This window comes from Ovis aries, chromosome 3, assembly GCF_016772045.2.
Source record: "Ovis aries strain OAR_USU_Benz2616 breed Rambouillet chromosome 3, ARS-UI_Ramb_v3.0, whole genome shotgun sequence".
NCBI classification, from domain to species: Eukaryota; Metazoa; Chordata; class Mammalia; order Artiodactyla; family Bovidae; genus Ovis; species Ovis aries.
The window spans coordinates 85,420,800-85,439,383 of NC_056056.1; the positions used below are offsets into that span (position 1 = coordinate 85,420,800).

The 18,584-nt window shown below is 40.5% G+C and overlaps 2 protein-coding genes across 12 annotated transcripts in view; one reads left to right on the forward strand and one right to left on the reverse strand.

Moving 5' to 3' along the window:
* Positions 1-4,397, reverse strand: part of GEMIN6 (gem nuclear organelle associated protein 6) — a 48,119-nt gene extending 43,722 nt beyond the window's left edge. For 6 of the 9 annotated variants that reach the window (XR_009599856.1, XR_009599858.1, XM_027966919.3 and 3 more), the window contains exons 1-2: positions 4,359-4,397; positions 4,023-4,131 (exon numbers count right to left, since the gene is read on the reverse strand). The gene's annotated coding sequence lies outside the window, so the exon portion shown is untranslated. Of the gene's footprint in view, positions 1-4,022; positions 4,132-4,290 lie in introns of all 9 variants that reach the window. The other 3 variants (XR_009599857.1, XM_042248087.2, XM_060412254.1) reach the window with 2 other exon arrangements.
* Positions 4,398-4,479: 82 nt separating this feature from the next.
* SRSF7 (serine and arginine rich splicing factor 7) lies at positions 4,480-9,756 on the forward strand. 3 transcript variants are annotated; one of them, XM_004006009.3, is made up of 8 exons: positions 4,480-4,613; positions 5,650-5,830; positions 6,066-6,242; positions 7,115-7,189; positions 7,277-7,387; positions 8,512-8,565; positions 9,071-9,106; positions 9,457-9,756. In XM_004006009.3, exons 1-8 carry the CDS (start codon positions 4,586-4,588, stop codon positions 9,509-9,511), a joined length of 717 nt encoding a protein of 238 aa, XP_004006058.1. In that variant the 5' UTR covers positions 4,480-4,585; the 3' UTR covers positions 9,512-9,756. The 3 variants fall into 3 exon arrangements, with proteins under 3 accessions (XP_004006058.1, XP_012028837.1, XP_012028844.1); XM_012173447.2 differs by having other exon boundaries at positions 7,277-7,378; XM_012173454.2 differs by having other exon boundaries at positions 7,277-7,354.
* The last annotated feature ends 8,828 nt before the right edge of the window (positions 9,757-18,584 follow it).

The window sequence follows — 18,584 nt, forward strand, 5'->3', positions numbered from 1 at the left end:
TGAGTGAAGAAAGACATCTTAGGAGTGGCCACTGAAGGATGGTCATCACCATGTTTCAGAGTTTTGTCCCCAGCTTTGCAGAAATTTCAATTTTGTCCAAGTGCCCAGATCATATCAAATTTTTAGATAGTGCTAAGTGCTAAACTCTAAGCTAGTCTAGCTCTAATTATGACATTAAGCTGATCAAGTCACTTTCATTAATAGTCTTCCTTAAAGAAGGAACAACACAAGTGATTGGTTTAGGGCTTGATGACAGTTAATAGTTTCATGCTTTTTAACACAAGAGGCATTCCTCAGAAAGCCTCACTATTCCTGGATTGCTCCAAATGCCTAAATCATCAATTTAGGTAGTATTTCTATCAGTGGGGCACTCTTGAATCACAACTTCCCTCTTCCGAGTTTACTCCTTCAGTTCAGTTCAGTCACTCAGTTGTGTCTGACTCTTTGTGACCCCATGAATCGCAGCACGCCAGGCCTCCCTGTCCATCACCATCTCCCGGAGTTCACTCAAACTCACATCCATCAAGTCGGTGATACCATCCAGCCATCTCATCCTCTTGTCATCCCCTTCTCCTCCTGCCCCCAGTTCCTCCCAGCATCAGATTCTTTTCCAATGAGTCAACTCTTTGCATGAGGTAGCCAAAGTATTGGAGTTTCAGCTTTAGCATCAGTCCTTCCAATGAATATTCAAGACTGATTTCCTTTAGGATGGACTGGTTGGATCTCCTTGCAGTCCAAGGGACTCTCAAGAGTCTTCTCCAACACCACAGTTCAAAGCATCAATTCTTTGGCGCTCAGTTTTCTTCACAGTCCAACTCTCACATCCATACGTGACTACTGGAAAAACCATAGCCTTGACTAGACGGACCTTTGTTGGCAAAGTAACGTCTCTGCTTTTGAATATGCTATCTAGGTTGGTCATAACTTTCCTTCCAAGGAGTAAGCGTCTTTTAATTTCATGAGGGCAATCACCATCTGCAGTGATTTTGGAGCCCAAAAAAATAAAGTCTGATACTGTTTCCACTGTTTCCCCATCTATTTCCCGTGAAGTGATGGGACCAGATGCCATGATCTTAGTTTTCTGAATGTTGAGTTTTAAGCCAACTTTTTCGCTCTCCACTTTCACTTTCATCAAGAGGCTTTTAGTTCCTCTTCACTTTCTGCCATAAGGGTGGTGTCATCTGCATATCTGAGGTTATTGATATTGATACTGATATTCTCCCGGCAATCTTGATTCCAGCTTGTGTGTCTTCCAGCCCAGCGTTTCTCATGATGTACTCTGCATAGAAGTTAAATAAATAGGGTGACAATATACAGCTTTGACGTACTTCTCTTCCTATTTGGAACCAGTCTGTTGTTCCATGTCCAGTTCTAACTGTTGCTTCCTGACCTGCATATAGGTTTCTCAAGAGGCAGGTCAGGTGGTCTGGTATTCCCTTCTCTTTCAGAATTTTCCATAGTTTATTGTGATCCACACAAAGGCTTTGGCATAGTCAATAAAGCAGAAAAAGATGTTTTTCTGGAACTCTCTTCCTTTTTCCATGATTCAGTGGATGTTGACAATTTGATCTCTGGTTCCTCTGCCTTTTCTAAAACCATCTTGAACATCTGGAAGTTCACGGTTCACATATTGCTGAAGCCTGGCTGTTCTGTTGTTCTCCTCTCCCTCCTATATACTTCAGTACTAACTGCAGTCCAGTACTTAGCTAATGAGAAGTTAATTTCTTTATACAGTATGAAAGACTCATAAACCTGCCTCTAATAATTGTTTCTTCCCAGAATTTAAAGATATTCCATAGGGAATAGCAGAGTATGAAATGTTAAGAAAAGGAAGTTGTGGTTGAACACAGTTGTTTGGATTCATCTCAGGACAAACATACACAGAACATACATAAATATATATTAAATGACTCGTGTTGGGGAAATTCCCTGGAGGTCCAGCGGTTAGGACTTTGCATTTTCACTGTTGAGGGCCCAGGTTCAATCCCTCGTGGGGGAACTAACATCCTGAAAGCCTTGGGCAGGGGAGGGGAACCACTGTTGGTAATACTATTCTAAAATAAAGATTATCTCTTACTAAAAAGTAATACACATAGCACAAAGTCTAAAATTGTTTTTCTTGTTTTAAAGTTTTCACATCCAAGTAAAATGATGACAATGACTTAAAAGTGAAACTCAAAATAAAGCTAGATAAAAGGTGAATACTTCTTTTTTTTTCTTTTTGGTTAATTCCTTTGTTTTGTTTCATTTTATTATAGGCAGTCAACATTAAATCCTCTTTTAGTATTTCCTTCCATTAGAAAAGGTGAATATTTCTCTGTTTCTCTGGAAACACTGAATCTAGGGAATGTAGATACATTGAAAGCTGCAGCTTTCAAAAGAATTACCCCTCCCTTCATAAACTAATAATATTACTATTTAACAACAGAAACTTAAGATTTTAAAAAGTCATATAGGAAATATTAGAATACTTGTTGAATTAACTTTCACATTCAAATTGAAACTGGGAATTTGACCTTAAATTAATTCAGAATTCTAGGGGCAAGAAATTTATGTGAAAATGATTTAAAAACAATCAGTAGAAATAAAAGAACTGTACAAAAAAATCTCCCTGATTGGACTGACATTTAGTTGAAAAGAACTGTTCTTAAAGAGAAAGTTTTCAATATAACAGGGTGCAAAAGTAGTACACAGTACTGTTATTTTTTCATGGCAATGAGGTTAGCAAAGCCCAGCCTAGGAATCGTCCCTCCTTTAATGAGAGAGATAGTTACAGAATCAGACAAGCCAGTCCAGGTTTACCACTTTCCCTTTAATGTGCTTGAAACCAGTTTGTTGTAAGTTGGACAGCTGCTTCTTTTCATACTGTTTACACTGTTATTTGCTCAAAAATTCTTTTGTACAGTACACTTTGTATTCAAAGCCCCAAAAATATTTATTGAAGTCTATGAGAAACTATGCAGTATAATAAGCACTATCTTTTTTTTACCTATGCTTTGTACCTATGCTCTTTCTATTTAAAGTATATATAAATGAGTATGTAAAGGATCGGTATTGCTTAATACTTTTAGGAAGAACTCTGTTAAGTAGATAACAAAAAAAAAAAAATAAGGGAGAACAAACATAACAAACGATGAAACTTCTATTTTCTCACTAGAGATTTTCTTGAGGTAGACCAATTCCTTCCATAATTTGAAAAGTTATGGCAATAATGTAAAACCTTAGCATTACTCTCAGATAATTCATTTTTTATTTACCTGAAGACATGCTAATTTAACTAAGTCCCCTTTCTCCTGTACTGCGTATCCCACATCTATACATACCAAGTGAAGTTACATACAGCAGATGAAAAAGGAAAAAAAAATAGAAATACCTAAGAATTTCCTCTTGTTTTGTGGGACATTTGCAACTCATGTATTCCAAGTATTTACAGTGCAATGCTTTTTTTTAACTGGATGGTAAAAAAGTGAAATCTGTATTTATAGAGCTGGTGTCTGGCAAATACACTGTATAAAATTGAAACTGCACTTTTAAGCGATTCTAACAAAGAAAAGATTTTCATTTATTTGATATACAGAATGACTGAGCAGCAAGGCTGCTTACTCAGAGACAACTTAAGAAACTCCCCATCCTCAGGATACAATATTAGTGGATGAGATGTGGTACTACAGTGCAAAGCAGAAAGCACTAGAAAGGGGGCACAGATAACACTTTGTGCGTCAAATGCAAATGGTTTCAGAATTGCCACTACCACAAATGATTTAAAGATTTAGGATTATGTCACGATTTCAATAAAAAGAGGTGGGTGGGGGGACCCTCTACTTCTTTGTCCTCCTGACTCCGAGAACTCGGACCGTGTTGGGGAAAACTGGTGGCCGGTTCGGAAGGGGCAGAAGGGTCGGTTCAGGGCTGCCGGTCCCTTGGGGGCGTCACCCCTTTTGAGGCCCATGGTGGTTTTGAGGACCACTACTCAGACAGTCGGGGTGTAGGTGGTTCTCACTCTGTCCCAAGCTCCCGATTACCTCTGACGAGCCCCAAAGATCAATGAGTAGCAGTCGAGGTCAGGTCCCCTAGCAGAAAGGCGGCGGCAGCAGCAACATCAGCGGTTAAATCTTACACCTTTCATGAGGCCTGAAAGAAGATTACCACAGCTAAGGGTCCCTAGATGCGAGGGAGGGTAAATGAAGGCGGGGGGGGGGGAGGAGAATGAGGGAAGGAACATGAGGGGAACACAGGGAAAAGGCGGGGGGAGGGCGGGACAACGCGGGGAAGGGCCAAGGGTTTACAGACAGGATCTCCGCGTTGCCACGGAAACGTATCCCTCCGCCCAGGATTCGCGTTTCAACCCCATCAGTTACCTACGCACCGCTTCTCTGCTGTTTCCGCCCAGCTCCTTTGTGCCGCGCAGAACGTCGAGATGACGCATGCGCAACGGAACCCAGCCGCCGCATATATAAGCGCGAACCCAGGCGCTTCCTCGTAGTGCCGCCGGGACCGTTGGCGTGTGAGGCGGTTTGGTTGGTTTTGTATTGATCGTTCTCTGGGCGCTGCGAGCTGAAAGAGCCCAGCTCGCAGGCCAGTCATCATGTCGCGCTACGGGCGGTACGGAGGAGGTAAGAGGCTGGAGGCCAGGAAGGGAGGTTGCTGTGGGTGTAGTGAGTATTTAGAGGTCGTGAGGTTGGCGCGGCGGTTGGGAGACGGTTATTCCGCGTGCGTAATGGCGGCTTCGGCGCACACCATACGAAGCTGGAGGCGGCGGCCGCGGGGTTTCGCAGGAGGACGGCGGGTGGCTGGGGTAGGTTTCCGGCGGGTATCTTTCAGTTCTTGGGCATCTTAGTCTCCCGCCCAGCCCGAGCCAGCCCCTCGATCACTGTTTGTTGTTGCCCTTCTTCGAGCTGCCCGCCTGCCCGCCCGTCCCCCACCCTCCCCCCCCGCCCTCGGCTGCCATTTTGCGCACATTGACGACCATGGTGGCGCATTTCTTTGGCGCTTTCCCGCCACTTTAGCTGACAGATGTGGTCGCAGCCGTAAAAGAAAGGATGAATTTAAGACTTAGAAAACTGGCAGCTTCGAGCTACGCATTCTCGTCAAACGGTCTGATTGCTGAGTGGGCATGGAAGCGTGATTTTTAAGTCTGGCGGCTGGTTTTTCTCTCTTGGCTTTTTCGAGCATGGTTTATGGCTTCTGAGGCGGGGAGCTGGAGTCACGGGCGAGCCTGCGCCTGGGGCGCCTGCTGCAGAGTACTGGAGTCGGCGCAGCCCCGCTCCCGTTCCGCCTTCCGCTGGGGCCCGCTCACCGAGAACGCCGCTGCCGCCGCCGGCCCGCGCGTTCTCGGTGTGCCTGGGGCTGCCGGGACTCAGGGGCGGGACCGGGGCGGAGTCCGCTCCACGCCTCGGAGTATCCTACCACGCTGCGGTGCTCGTATTTGGAGGTTTCCCGCGGGGCTCCCCCCTCCATTGAATGTTAAGAACTTGGTCGTACGCTTAGCTTTTCAGAAATGTTACGAACTTCGCTGGTTTAAAGACTAACATTAGCCCTTGATAGAGTATTAAATGTTTTGCACTGTAAAAAAGAATATATGTAAAAAATTCAAACTTGGGCCAGATTATTTGCATAATGTGCACTCTTTCCTTTGCGTTTTTTAAACAGAAACCAAGGTGTATGTTGGTAACCTGGGAACTGGTGCTGGCAAAGGAGAGTTAGAAAGGGCTTTCAGTTATTATGGGCCTTTGAGAACTGTGTGGATTGCCAGAAATCCTCCAGGATTTGCTTTTGTGGAATTTGAAGACCCTAGAGATGCAGAAGATGCAGTTCGAGGCCTGGATGGAAAGTAAGTGAGATCTTGGTGAGAATGTTCCTGTGTCAGGCTTGAATTTTGTAGTCTGGAGGAGTTTTTAAATAATTAGCTGATCACTTTATGAAGACAGGAAATGAAAGCAAAAGTGAAGTTTGAAGGACTTATATAGTTGGAGCTTCTGAGGGCAAAGAGAGTGGTTGGAAAGTGCTAAATATAGAGCTCACCTTTTTTTTTTTTGGCGTTACAGTTTTGTTGTTGTTTTTTGTAGAGTTATTTGTGGTTCCCGAGTGAGAGTTGAACTATCAACAGGCATGCCTCGGAGATCTCGATTTGATAGACCACCTGCCCGACGTCCCTTTGATCCCAATGATAGATGCTATGAGTGTGGCGAAAAGGGACATTATGCTTATGATTGTCATCGCTATAGCCGCCGAAGAAGAAGCAGGTATTTATTTTAATAAAGGAATGGTTAGTGTACTAGTTAATCAAGTAATTTTTTTATTAGCAAGGCACAAACGTATTTTTCTGTAAACTTGAATGTTAATTGTTACAGGTGTATTTTACAATTTTTGTTTAATTAAAGAAATGTTAATGTATTAATAATCAACCTGGTCAAAACCTTTCAGGTTTCTTCGTTTGAGTCAGTCGCCTTGATTCAGAATGTCACGAGCCTTATGATATCATGCTGAGGCGCCTTGCAAATCCGACAATTAAGATCCTCCTAGACCTTGAGGTGATCAGCATAAGAGGCCAGATCCCCTCGAGTCATCTACACCTAGCTTCACCTTATTCTTTAAAGGGCAGAAAATTTGAGACGGTGATCGCCGTAACAGTAAATTTGGCTTACAATTGGGGGCCCCTCCGGTTTAGAAAGAGGAACACCAGATTGACCACATTCCCAACTAGAAAAATCTTCTTGCGTCAATCAAGCCTCACCTGGCTCATTTGGCTGTCAGTTTGATCGTCGTGTAGATTGAAGAAAACATCTAGATGCAGCGATCGGCTATAGATACTTCTAGATCGTCTAGATCTACTAGACCATGGGCCAAAGAGGGTCGACCTGCAAACTTGCAAGGTTTATTTTAAATACACATTACAGTGTTTTATATTATGTTAATCTAAAATGTAATTGAGCTTTTAACAAATCTTTTTTTAGGTAGTTTAAAAAAAAAAAAAACGACAACTAATAGGCCCAGAGTTTATTTCCAAATGAGACACTAAATTTAAATAGTTTTGAGATTTGGTTTCAGCAGAGGCACACAGACTCTAAGAGGAGTTGCCATCTAATATTATGTTTTTTTCTGACTTGAAAAATAGGTCACGGTCTAGATCACATTCGAGATCCAGAGGTAGACGATACTCTCGCTCACGCAGCAGGAGCAGGGGAAGGAGGTGAGAGATCTTGTTTAAATTTCAACTTGTAAGTAGTGGTGAAGTTTAATTGGAATCAAATTGAAATTACTTTGATTTAATGTTTAGGTCAAGATCAGCATCTCCTCGGCGATCAAGATCTGTGTCTCTTCGTAGATCAAGATCAGCTTCACTCAGACGATCTAGGTCTGGTTCTATAAAAGGATCGAGGTATTTCCAGTATGTAGCACCTTTTTTCCCCCTTATTTGTATTTGGATTGTCCCGTCTTAATGACAGCGGTGGAGTACGGACCTAATTGAAATGGAATGCTTCAGAAGATATTTGAAAAAAAAGTTGGCTATGAACATGTCCAAATGAAGAAAAGCCCAACTAAAGATTTTAAGGGTGTTACAGAGGTCATAGAGGAGGGTCTAAGGCATAAATCCTCAAATCATTCCAGGGAGCACTCTGGGTAAACATGTTGAAAATTTCTGGAGTCATCTTGTATCTGTTTAGATCTACTCTCATTTACCTATAAGTCAGTTTATAGACAAATGATAATAGCACTAAAAGATGATAGTTACTTGTTTCCTGATAAGAAGGCCCATTAGAACCAGAAAGAGATTTAGAAGCAAGTTAAAGTTTTTCTTTTTTTGAGGGTTGAGACCATGGAAAATTTAGGGTAATATACACATAGATTGAATGTGGCTTGTTGTTAGACACTGAAATTTGAGAAGTTAAAAATCAAATTAGACCCCTCAGCATTTTTTTGTTTTCAAAGGTTATGGAAATGGATAACATTCTAGATAATGAAAGGAATTGACAATGCTACTCGTGTCAGCGGTAGGGAATGCTACTGAGAATTATTGGTACTCAGCAGCAGCACAGTCTTTATAAATGCCATGATTCAGAAACTTGTCCATTTGAAAAACCTGGACTCCAGATAAATGCATTTAACTTGGTTGCAGGACCTCAAGATGTCTGTGTCAGCCTTATTTGGTTTGTATTTACAGATTGATGGTCCTGAACCATCCATGATAGTTTGTTGATCCATGAACACAGCTTTACCCAGTCACAGGAGTTTCCATTCAGGAGGTTGATACGATTCTTTTAACACCAGTTTTCTCAAATACCACAAATCTCTCTTGGATGCTACATTCTGTTTAAGAGTATTGTACGTCTGTACAGAAACTCACGATAGATTTTTGAAATGGTAGTTCCAAGTCTTTGTCCAGTCTTAGACTGATAGGGCATCTTGGACAGTTTTAGCCCCTTCCTATCCTACCTTAAAAGGTACTCAGAAGGTATTTAAGGAAATTATTCTTGTGGACTAATTGGTATAAATGTGTTTGCTTTTATTAAGATCCCGGTCCAGGTCGAGATCAAGATCCAGGTCTCTTTCACGGCCTAGAAGCAGGTAGAGTAAAAATCTCATTGATGCTCTTAGTTATATGGCACCAATATCCAGAGTTCAAAGTATTTTTGAATTGTTGAAATTTGTTAGCTGTGAGCTTAGAAGTAAGTTGAGGAGGAGCACAGTTTTCTTATTAGTAAACCAAACTTTATAACTTGCTTTATACGTGGCCTGTTCTAGCTGACTTTCTAGGCAACGGCATATCAAGCTATAGTGAAAAGTTGGTGAATGTGGGGTTATATTAAGAGGCCTGTGTTGGATTTGATACATGTATGGAGAAGCATTCTGAGATCATTTTGCTTAGAGTATGAAAGATTATTTTATGAAGAACAAGTGTTAGAAGATTGACTTTTAGCCAAAAAACTGGTAGGGTTTTTGTTTCCAGTTTAACTGCAGTGTAGTTTAAGCTCAGGACATTTTGGGGGTTCATTTCATTTTATTGTAACTGAAGGGGTTGGATAGAACTTTTCACACAAAAGTAAAACACAGCCTTTTCATGTTTTGACAGCCGATCAAAGTCCAGATCTCCATCTCCAAAAAGAAGGTAAGCTAAATAATTTGTTGCCATATCTTAACTGTCAAGTGTGGCCTCTGCAGAATTTTGCTTACTGCGTATTTCCTGGAGAATTGGTGCTATATGTTAAAATATTAGAATTTCTTAGATGACCTCCCCCCCAAATCTCCAAAAAGCAAATAGTTATCTTTACCTAAGTTTTGTAAGATTAATTAGTGAAGAGGCTGTTAAACCTTACAGAGTTTTTTAAGACTTCTGCTATAGGAACTTAACTACCCTTTGGCCACCTTAGCATTTCTTCGTTTCACCCTGACATATATGCGAGAAGAGTTTTGTTAGACACTAATTGGTTCCAAACTTAAATATTTTTTTCTTTTTAGTCGTTCCCCATCAGGAAGTCCGAGAAGAAGTGCAAGTCCTGAAAGAGTGGACTGAAGTGCTCAAGTTCACCTTTTAGGGAAAAGTTATTTTGTTTACATTATTATAAGGGATTCGTGATGTCTGTAAAGTGTAACTTAGGGAGGGTATTTCAACCATCTAATCAAAATGGATCTGGACTATTACTCTGTAAATTTACAGCAGTAATATAATACAAATTTTTGTTGAATGTATTAACATCCTATGGTCTGAAAATGTGGATTTTTATTTGGCACATTTAAAATAAAATGTTTCTAATTAGATTCTTGATTTGTGTTCAATATTAATACTCCTTAATTTGGTATGCTTCAGGAGTCAACCTTGGTATTAACTGTATTCATACAGACCTACATTTAAAATTAATGATATTAAGTCTTAAACATAATTAACGTATATATATATATATACACACACACATACTTGGAAAATTCCTTTTTACACTTAGAACTTTGGGTCAGATGGTAAGAACTCGAGTTGGGTCTCCCTAAACAGCATGGATGATGCATCATGACAAGTCCCTAAGTTCTGTTAGAGTTGGTATCAGATGTTATCAATAAGGCTAATTTCTTATGTCAGGCTGTAGGGACCACTGACTTGCTATAAGTGAGCACACCAGGAACTAAGTAAAAAGTAGTTGGACTTGATGCTGGAGAAGCTGGATTTTACAAGAGCCTACTAGAGGTTATCAGGCTGTTAGATGGGGTGGTATCAAATTAGAGCTCTCCATTCTAGAAAGTTATACTCAGGGTTCTTTTGTTTTCAAACATTAACCAGTTTTATATCCGAACTTGTGCATGTTAGAGAATTGTCTTTGAGTTTGGAACAAAACACCTTTATGTAAACCAGCTTTGCAAAATTTTCCAGCCTAGATATTCTCTTCTGTTTCTTCAAATGAATTGCCTTATTCTGAGCAGAGATATTAATTCCCAGGTTAGGTTTCTTCAGTTCCTGAAAACCAACATAATTCATCTTATTTTGCCAGGCTGGTGCAAAGTAATTAAAGATGTCAGAAATGTTAATGAGACTAAAGCAGTTATGTTAATTCAACCTATATTTAGCAACACCTCACTGTAGTTACTTTTTGGCAGCATCTGATAGACTTTAGAATATTAGCACCAGTAGATTGTTTATTTGGACTTTAAGCATCATAGGGCAGTGACAGTTAATTTTGAATTTTCTGGTCAAGCTTTTACTGGGTGTTCTCTAGCCTTGGTGCAAAAAAATTTTTTTAGTGCTGATGGCACAGCTATCTGTCCTTGTTTCTGACACTCAAACTTACTGGATAGCATTACAGTTGGGAATACTGATCTGCCTCATATTTACTGGTTTGAATGATCATTAGTATGTTCAAAGTTTGGATGCTTTTGTTTTTGGAATTTTGACAACTGGCTGCGTTACATGGTTGCTGTAAAGCTATGTGTAATCATCAGGCTTGCTTATTGCACTTGGTCAGCTTTACTTGTTCTGTATTATATAAAGATAAGTTTACTCAACAATAAATCTGCAGAGGATAAACAGTCCTGATACTCAATTTGTGGAAGTGGGGGTTCTGAGCCAAGAGTAGGAATCATTAATTCTGTAGCTTTGGGATGGATTACTAGCAGCATCCTAGAGATTAGTTATGAGAGGATAAAAATATGGAAGAGAGGTTAGGGGCAAAAAATGAATTTTAAAAGCACAGAAAATTCTATTTACCCTTACAGGAAAGGGAGTACAGGGTATTTAGGTCAAGACCTTTTTTGTAGCCATGACAACTCGGTACCCACATTTGTTATTCATCTTAATGATGAACTGGCTGGCGTGGTGTACCTTTTTAAAAAAAAAAATTTCAAGGTTGGGACTACTAAATGGATTGTGTGATCGATTTGAAAAATGCTGGTTCATATTTAACTCCTAAATTAATAACCTGGCATTAACCTGGGAGCTGATTAAAGATGTCTTTGCTTTGGACATAGCACCTTACTTGGCACTCTCTCCTAGGTGTAAAAGTAAGTAAAGCATGACTTAGGACTTCACTTTTGTAGTTCTCCTTCAGGCTTTGAACTAAGCTAAGTATCAAGGCAAAGTGCAACGCTGTGTTTTGCCATGTCTCCTCCATTGAGAAGAACATTTGAGGGGTTCTTAAAATATTACTGATTTGTGGCTAGGTCAAATGAATGATTGTGTGTGTGATTTTCATCATTGTGTAGCCTATCTTGAAGTCGAGTGTTTTCCAGGATATAGTAAGCTAAGTAGGAATTGAAAGCTGTAAAGCTGACATGTTGGCAGTGAGTTTTCAATGAAGGACAGTAGCAATGAATTCACTAGATGTGGCTCTGAGCAATTAATTGCTTGGAGACCTTTACAGGGGAGGGTTGTATAGCCTAGAAGATGTTTATGTAATTGTATAGCTGGGAAGATGATGAAGGCATGGTTAAAGTAGAAATACTGGGGGCTTGGCTGGTGTTGGTGTTAATAACTTGGTTATTTTCTTTCCAGACTTAATGGGGAAAAGATGCTGGATAGAAGGGTAATTCTAGAACACAGAATGTAGTAGCCAAATAACTCTTCAGCCCTCAAGGCCAGTCGCCAAAGTTAATGGCTTTTCCCATTTGCCACAGGCTGCTAGCCCAACCTATTTTCCATTTCATTTCACTTTTTGATTTGGTGGATATAGCAAGAAGGCTCTACCTCTGACTCTGAGCCACCTAGTTAGATCCCCAAAAGCAACCGTTGTTGTCGTTTGTACATAGATACTTTTTTCTTTTTCTGGCTGCACTGTGTGGCTTGTGGAATCTTTTTTGCCCAATCACGGATTGAACCTGGTACCTAGCCATGAAAGCTCTGAGTCCTAACCACTGGACCGCCAGGGAAGTCCCACTCTCCTGTTTTTCTTTTTAAAAAAGATTATTTATGGCTGTGCTAGGTCTTGGTTGCTGCAGTCCGGCCTTCTCTGGTTGCGGGAAGTCGGGGCTCCTCTAGTTGCGGTACATGAGCTTCTCATTGTGGTGCCTCAAGAGTGCAGGCTTAATAGTTGTAGCAGTGGGCTTAGTTGCCCCGCTACATTTGGGATCTTCCTGGACCAGGGATCGAACCCATGTTCCCTGCATTGGCAGGCGGGTTCTTTACTAATGAGCCATCAAGGAGACCCTCCTTTTTTCTCTTAACACAAATACATAAGCCTTGTTTTTCTCATTAAATATCTTAGAGATCTTTTACATAAGTAAAAATGGCACTTTTTAAAAGTTGCTTACTATTAAGTTGCTCGGATGTTGCATAATTTATGCATTAAACTTTAGTGCTCCTACAGTGTGCCAGGTACTGTTAGCTTTGGAATATAGAAGTGAACAGTCTTTGTCTTCATTGAGCAAAAGTTCTGGAAAGGAAAGGAGCAAACACCAGGTGGGTAATGATACAGAGAATAATGATACGGAGGGATAGGAGATTGGTTGTTTTTGTGTAAGGACTAGTCCAAGGAGGCCTCTGATGGTGACATTGGAGCAAGTGAGAGCCACACCAACTTCTGAGGCACAGTACAGCAAAGGCCTAAAGTAGTTTGAGTTGGAGGCTAGGAGGCCAAGAGGCAGTGAGTAGAGGGAAGAGATGGTTTAGGAAGGAGGATGTAGGATTATAGATTGTGTTGAACTTTGTATGCCTTGGAAGGGACTCCCTGTTTTCCTTGGAGAGTTTCTGAGCTACAAGTAATAGCAGTTTAATCAGTTTTTTATTCATGGATGTGAGAGTTGTTTCTAATTACTATTATAGTGCTGCAGTGAATAACCTTATTCAGTATGTCACATGTGTAACCTTGTGTATGTATCCAGGATAATTCCTAGAAGTTGAATTGCTGGGTCAGAGGGTCTGTGCATTTATATTTTTGCTAGTACTGTTTGTCCTGGTGGAAATGTATAGGAAAGCCTATTTCTCTCTAGCATTGCCCATTTGGTACACATGGTGTAGCAACATGATGGGCTGTCAATGTTGATTTTTACCAATCTTGTGTTGAAACATGGTATCTCAACATAGTTTAATTCTGTGGTAAAATACATGTTTTTCCCCCAAGGTCTGTAAATTGTCATGCGTTCAAGCCTTGTTTAGGTTCCCTTGCTCTCAACACACCGACCTCTATAGTAGAACACTGGACTTGGCTGTTTACTTCTCTGCAGGTGTGCTACTGCAAGGCACATTGTGATAGCAGGTACCTTGTTCTGTTTCCTCACTGCCTAGTGCTTATTAACACTTACATATCTGATGAATGACTTCATGGATGAGCGAATGAATTCTAATCTGTTAAACGAAATTAGAACTGTCTATAATTAATCACCATTTCAATTAAAAGCCCACATTTTCAGTTTAGTAGCCTATCAGACTTCTGTTTGCATCTGCTTGCAGGGGATGTAGATTCTTAGGCTGCTGTTTACAATGCCCAGCTCTACTCTACAATTCTAATACAAGGTTTGTGCCTCATCTGGGTTAACACTGAGAGGCTGAGAGTTCTCTGCTCAGAAAGAGTAGAAAATTTCTGTGCAGAAAATTCTCTGCTAGGAAAGGTTCAAACTTACTTCCTCTCCTCTTCAAGAACTGGTGAGCCCAGGTGAGTCAGCCTAGCCTACATAAGGAAGGTCAAATCATCCATTTCTTATGACAGTCAGATGCCTAAGTTTATGTCTTATCCACCTCTAGATTCCCTGGGATCTAAGTGACTGAAGCTTGAAGAAAGCTGGATGTGATCCTATTAAAAGACTTTATCTTGGTTAATAACATACCTTCAAGAAATCTGAGTTCTAGAAAATGAATCCTTTTCACTGCCAAGGATCAAAAAGTCTAGCTCTAAAGAAATATGATCAATGTGGCAGAGGTAAAGGGAGATAGGTCTGTTTATCTTGGTCACTGTCCGGAGGACCATCACCAGAGTACCTGGGCCCCTGTAACAAGTTATGAATTCTTTGCCAAAGAATGGGTACCCTGTGACATTTTGTGTTACAATGGCTGAGCTGAGTAATTGCAACAGATTAAGTGCCACAAAGCTTAAAACATTTCATCTCTTGCCCTTTACAGAAAATGTTTGCAAATCCCTGATTTACACTTACCTCTTTTTTTTTTTTTTTGCCATGATGCAAGGCCTGCGAGATCTTCCCTGACATTTCTCTAACTATTTAGTCTTCAACATAATGGTGCCAGGATTGTCAGTCTGGTTGCTGGGGTCTTAACAAGACATACTTTTGGTCTGGGAAGATTGTTTCTCTGACTCAGTCTTGAAGTGCTTCCTGAGAGTAAATTCTAGCTAAACACACTAATGCACTTAAAATACTAGTGAATGTGGAGACTCATTACTATGAGGAAAGCTTTTACTTTATGCCAGGGCCAGTGGTTCTCATCCCTAGTTACAAATCAGGATCACCCAGGGAGCTTTAAAAACAATGTAATGAAATCAAAATAGCTGAGGGTAGCTTGAGCATTAATCTTCTAAAAAATCTCCCTTGTATGCCACAATTGAAAACTACTGCTGAAGGGGTTAGTTCTAGCCAGCTCCTACTTCACTATAACATCATTAGACAGACTGGCCTGGCTTACTGCTGTTATCATAGCAGCACTCACGTGATTCTGAGGAGGATTCTACAATACATCCTCTAGGATCCTTTAACCAACTGACCCTATGGAATGGAACCTTTCAATGAAAAAGGAGTTTATATTAGTACCACTAGAGGTCACTGTGCTCAAGAGAAATACTCATTTTTTAAAAAGGTAACATTCTGTTCAAGAAATTTGAAGGGCTATTTATCAGAACTGTTTGGGTTTTGTCCAACACTAAGTGAACTCCAAACATGGCCCCTGGTCACAATAATTGCTTCAAAGCATCTAAGGCTCTAATGCAAATACATTTATAATTGTTATAGCTTCGCGATGTGTTAATTGTTTTATTGTCAAATATCTCTAGTATTACTGCTTGTTTAAAAGTCAGATTTTCTAATATTAATATAGCCACTCTACCAATTTTATGGTTACTGTTTTTATGGTATATCTTTTTCATCTATTTACTTTCAGCTTATCGGTGCATATACAGTTGACCCTTAAATAGCACAGGTTTGACCAGCATGGTCTTCCCTGGTGGCTCAGCCGGTAAAGAGTCTGCCTGCAGTGTGGGAGGCCCAAGTTCAATCCCCAGGTCAGGAAGATCCCGGAGACGGAAATGGCAACCCACTCCAGTATTTTTGCCTGGAGAATTCCATGGACGGAGGAGCCTGGTGGGCCTACAGTGCATGAAGTTACAAAGAGTCGGACACAACTGAGTGACTAACACTTGACCAGCATGGCCTACTTACAGACAGATGTTTTTCAGTAGATGCTGTATACCTACATGATTGGCAGAGGTAGAACCACCGGTGCAGATGGCTGTAGTTGCATCTGGGTTTCTGACTGGGTGGTCATGGTGGTGGGGTACTTCAAGTCAACTGGAATTAGTTGCTAGATCTTGACTTTTAATTCAGTCTTACAGACTGCCTTTTGGTTTGTTTAAGCCATCTACATATAGAATTATTAGTATGGTTGGGTTTATATTTGAGGTTTAATGTTTTCTGTATGTTTCCTGTCTTTTTACCATTTTGTATTAAATATTTTTTTAGTGTACTATTCAAATTCCTCTTGATTTTTTAAAAACTGTATTTTTTAGTTATCTCCTGAGTGGTTGTATCTTGTTACTGTTCAGTCACAGTTGTGTCCGACTCTTTGTGACCCCATGAACTGCAGCACACCAGGCTTCCCTGTCCTTCACCATCTCCAGGATCTTGCTCAAACTTTAAAAGTTTTTAAAAGTTTAAAAACTTTTAAACAAGCAGGTACATCGAGTTAATGATGGCATCAACCATCTCATCCTCTGTTGTTCCCTTTTCATTCAAATCAGGTGGTCAAAGTATTGGAGTGTCAGCTTCAGCATAGTCCTTCCAATGAATATTCAGGACTGATTTCCTTTAGGATGGACTGGTTGGATCTCCTTGCAGTCCAAGGGACTCTCAAGAGTCTTCTCCAACACCATAGTTCAAAAGCATCAATTCTTCGACGCTCAGCTTTCTTTATGGTCCGACTCACATCCATACATGATTACTGGAAAAACCATTGCTTTGACTTTACAGCTGGACTTTAATTTATTACAGCCTCCTTCAGATTAATGGTCTGGTAAAATCCAGAAATTTCGCTCCAGTATATTTTCCCAAACTTCCCTCCCTGTGCTATATTACGTGTTACAAACTCGATGACATGGTGTTTAATTATTGCCTCATACAACCTTCTGTCTTTCAAAGAAAAGATGAGAAAATTTACCGTTTCTGGTATTTTTCCTTTCTTTCCATGGGTTTGAGTTACTGTCTTAATTTCCCTTGCAGCATTAAAGGAAGACTTCTCTAGTATTTCTTGTAAGTAGTTCTGCTAGCAGTGAGTTTTCTGATTCTTTATCTGGAAATGTTTTTGTCCCACTTTTGCATTTGAAGGGTAATTTGGGGGTTTAAGCACATTGATTGTGCCTTTTACTGCCTCCTGCCCTCTGTTGAAGGCAAAAAGTCAGATGTTAATTGTGTTGGTGGTCTCCTGTAGTGACAAGACTTTTTCCCTCTTGCTTTCAAATTTTTTCTGTCTTCAGGTTCATTTATTTTTTTTCCCCTGCCATTTTAAATCTGCTTCTGAGCCTCTGTAGTTGGAACTGTCATTGGTTATTGTACCTTTCAACCTCAGAATTTTGCTTGGTTCTTTTTTTAATAATCTCTGTTCAGTATTTTGGCTATTTCTAAAAGAACATTCTTGTGTTTATTTTGAAGCTCAGCTTTGTAGGGGTTGCCCTGCATCTGCAAAGCTGGCTCAGTGGTCAGCAACTGGATAGTAGTGCTCACACATTTCAACCCAGATTACTGTCCTCTGCTGATGGATCTGTGTGAAGGTAGGGAGTGGATTCGGTGTTTAGACATTTTTTCAAATCTGTTTTTGTTTTTGCTTTTTGCTAAGTCCTTTTAATTTCCTTTGCGTGTGCCTGCTGCATCAGAGTTGGCCAGGAGTGTGTGTGTGAATAGCTTGACCCCCTCTGGTCTTTGCTGTGCATGTGTAGCCTCTGATCACCCAGAAGTGTGCTTGTTCTAACCACACACAGTTGACACCTCAGGCTAGTAGAGCCATCAGTCTCCCTGCTTATAGAGCACCAAGATCACTATTTTTATTAACAAAGCAGTTGGGTATGGATATCACCTACCACTCCAAACTGAGAGAACCCTCCCATGCCCGAAACCATAGCAGTAGCGGTCTCCTGGTCTTCATGCTCTGTTTCGCCCTGGCAGAAGCTCCACTGCAAGTGAGCTAGGGAAGTAAAGGGAATGGGAGCAGCCCCAGGCAAGGATGCCACAATCTTACAGTTTCTACTCAAAATTCAGCAGTTTTTCAAACAAACATGTCTTGTATGTTTTGGGTTAGTTGCCAGAGTGACAAACCTGTTTTGTCTCAGTTTTTTTCTACATTATAGTTGCTTTTTTGAGGAGAGAGTTTGCTGACCTCACTTAGCCACAGCTGGCAGTGCTACCCAGATCATCTGAGACATTCATTATGATTTGAGTAATTGAATTCGAGAAGCTGGAACTTAAAAAGGAGAAGATAAAAATTCCTTGATTGGAAAAGGATTGCAGTCCTGAGCAAACTCTCCAAATAGCCCAGGGAACTAGATCCCACATGCCACAACTAGGAGTTCACATGCCACAACAAAGATCAAAGATCCCACATGCTGCATGCAACTAAGACCTGGAGCAGCCAAATAAACATTAAAAAAAAAAAAAAAGCCCATTGCAAACTTCTGATTCCATTGTTTCATTTTAAACAGCTATCGGTTATAACTGGTGATGGGACTGGCTAGGGAGCAGGGTATATGCTGTGCTTTCTGTTTTCTGCTGGTAGTTTTTCATGTTCTACTTTTTGCAAATGATCCATTTATTCATTGATGCTAGCTAGTTTCCTTTAGTCTTCAGAGATTGAACTTGTCATTGGTCACCTAACAGTCACAACAGTTCAACGCCCGTAGCATGCATCTTAGACTTTATAGCAATGATTGTGCAGATTATTTATGTTAAATCTTACCTTGTTA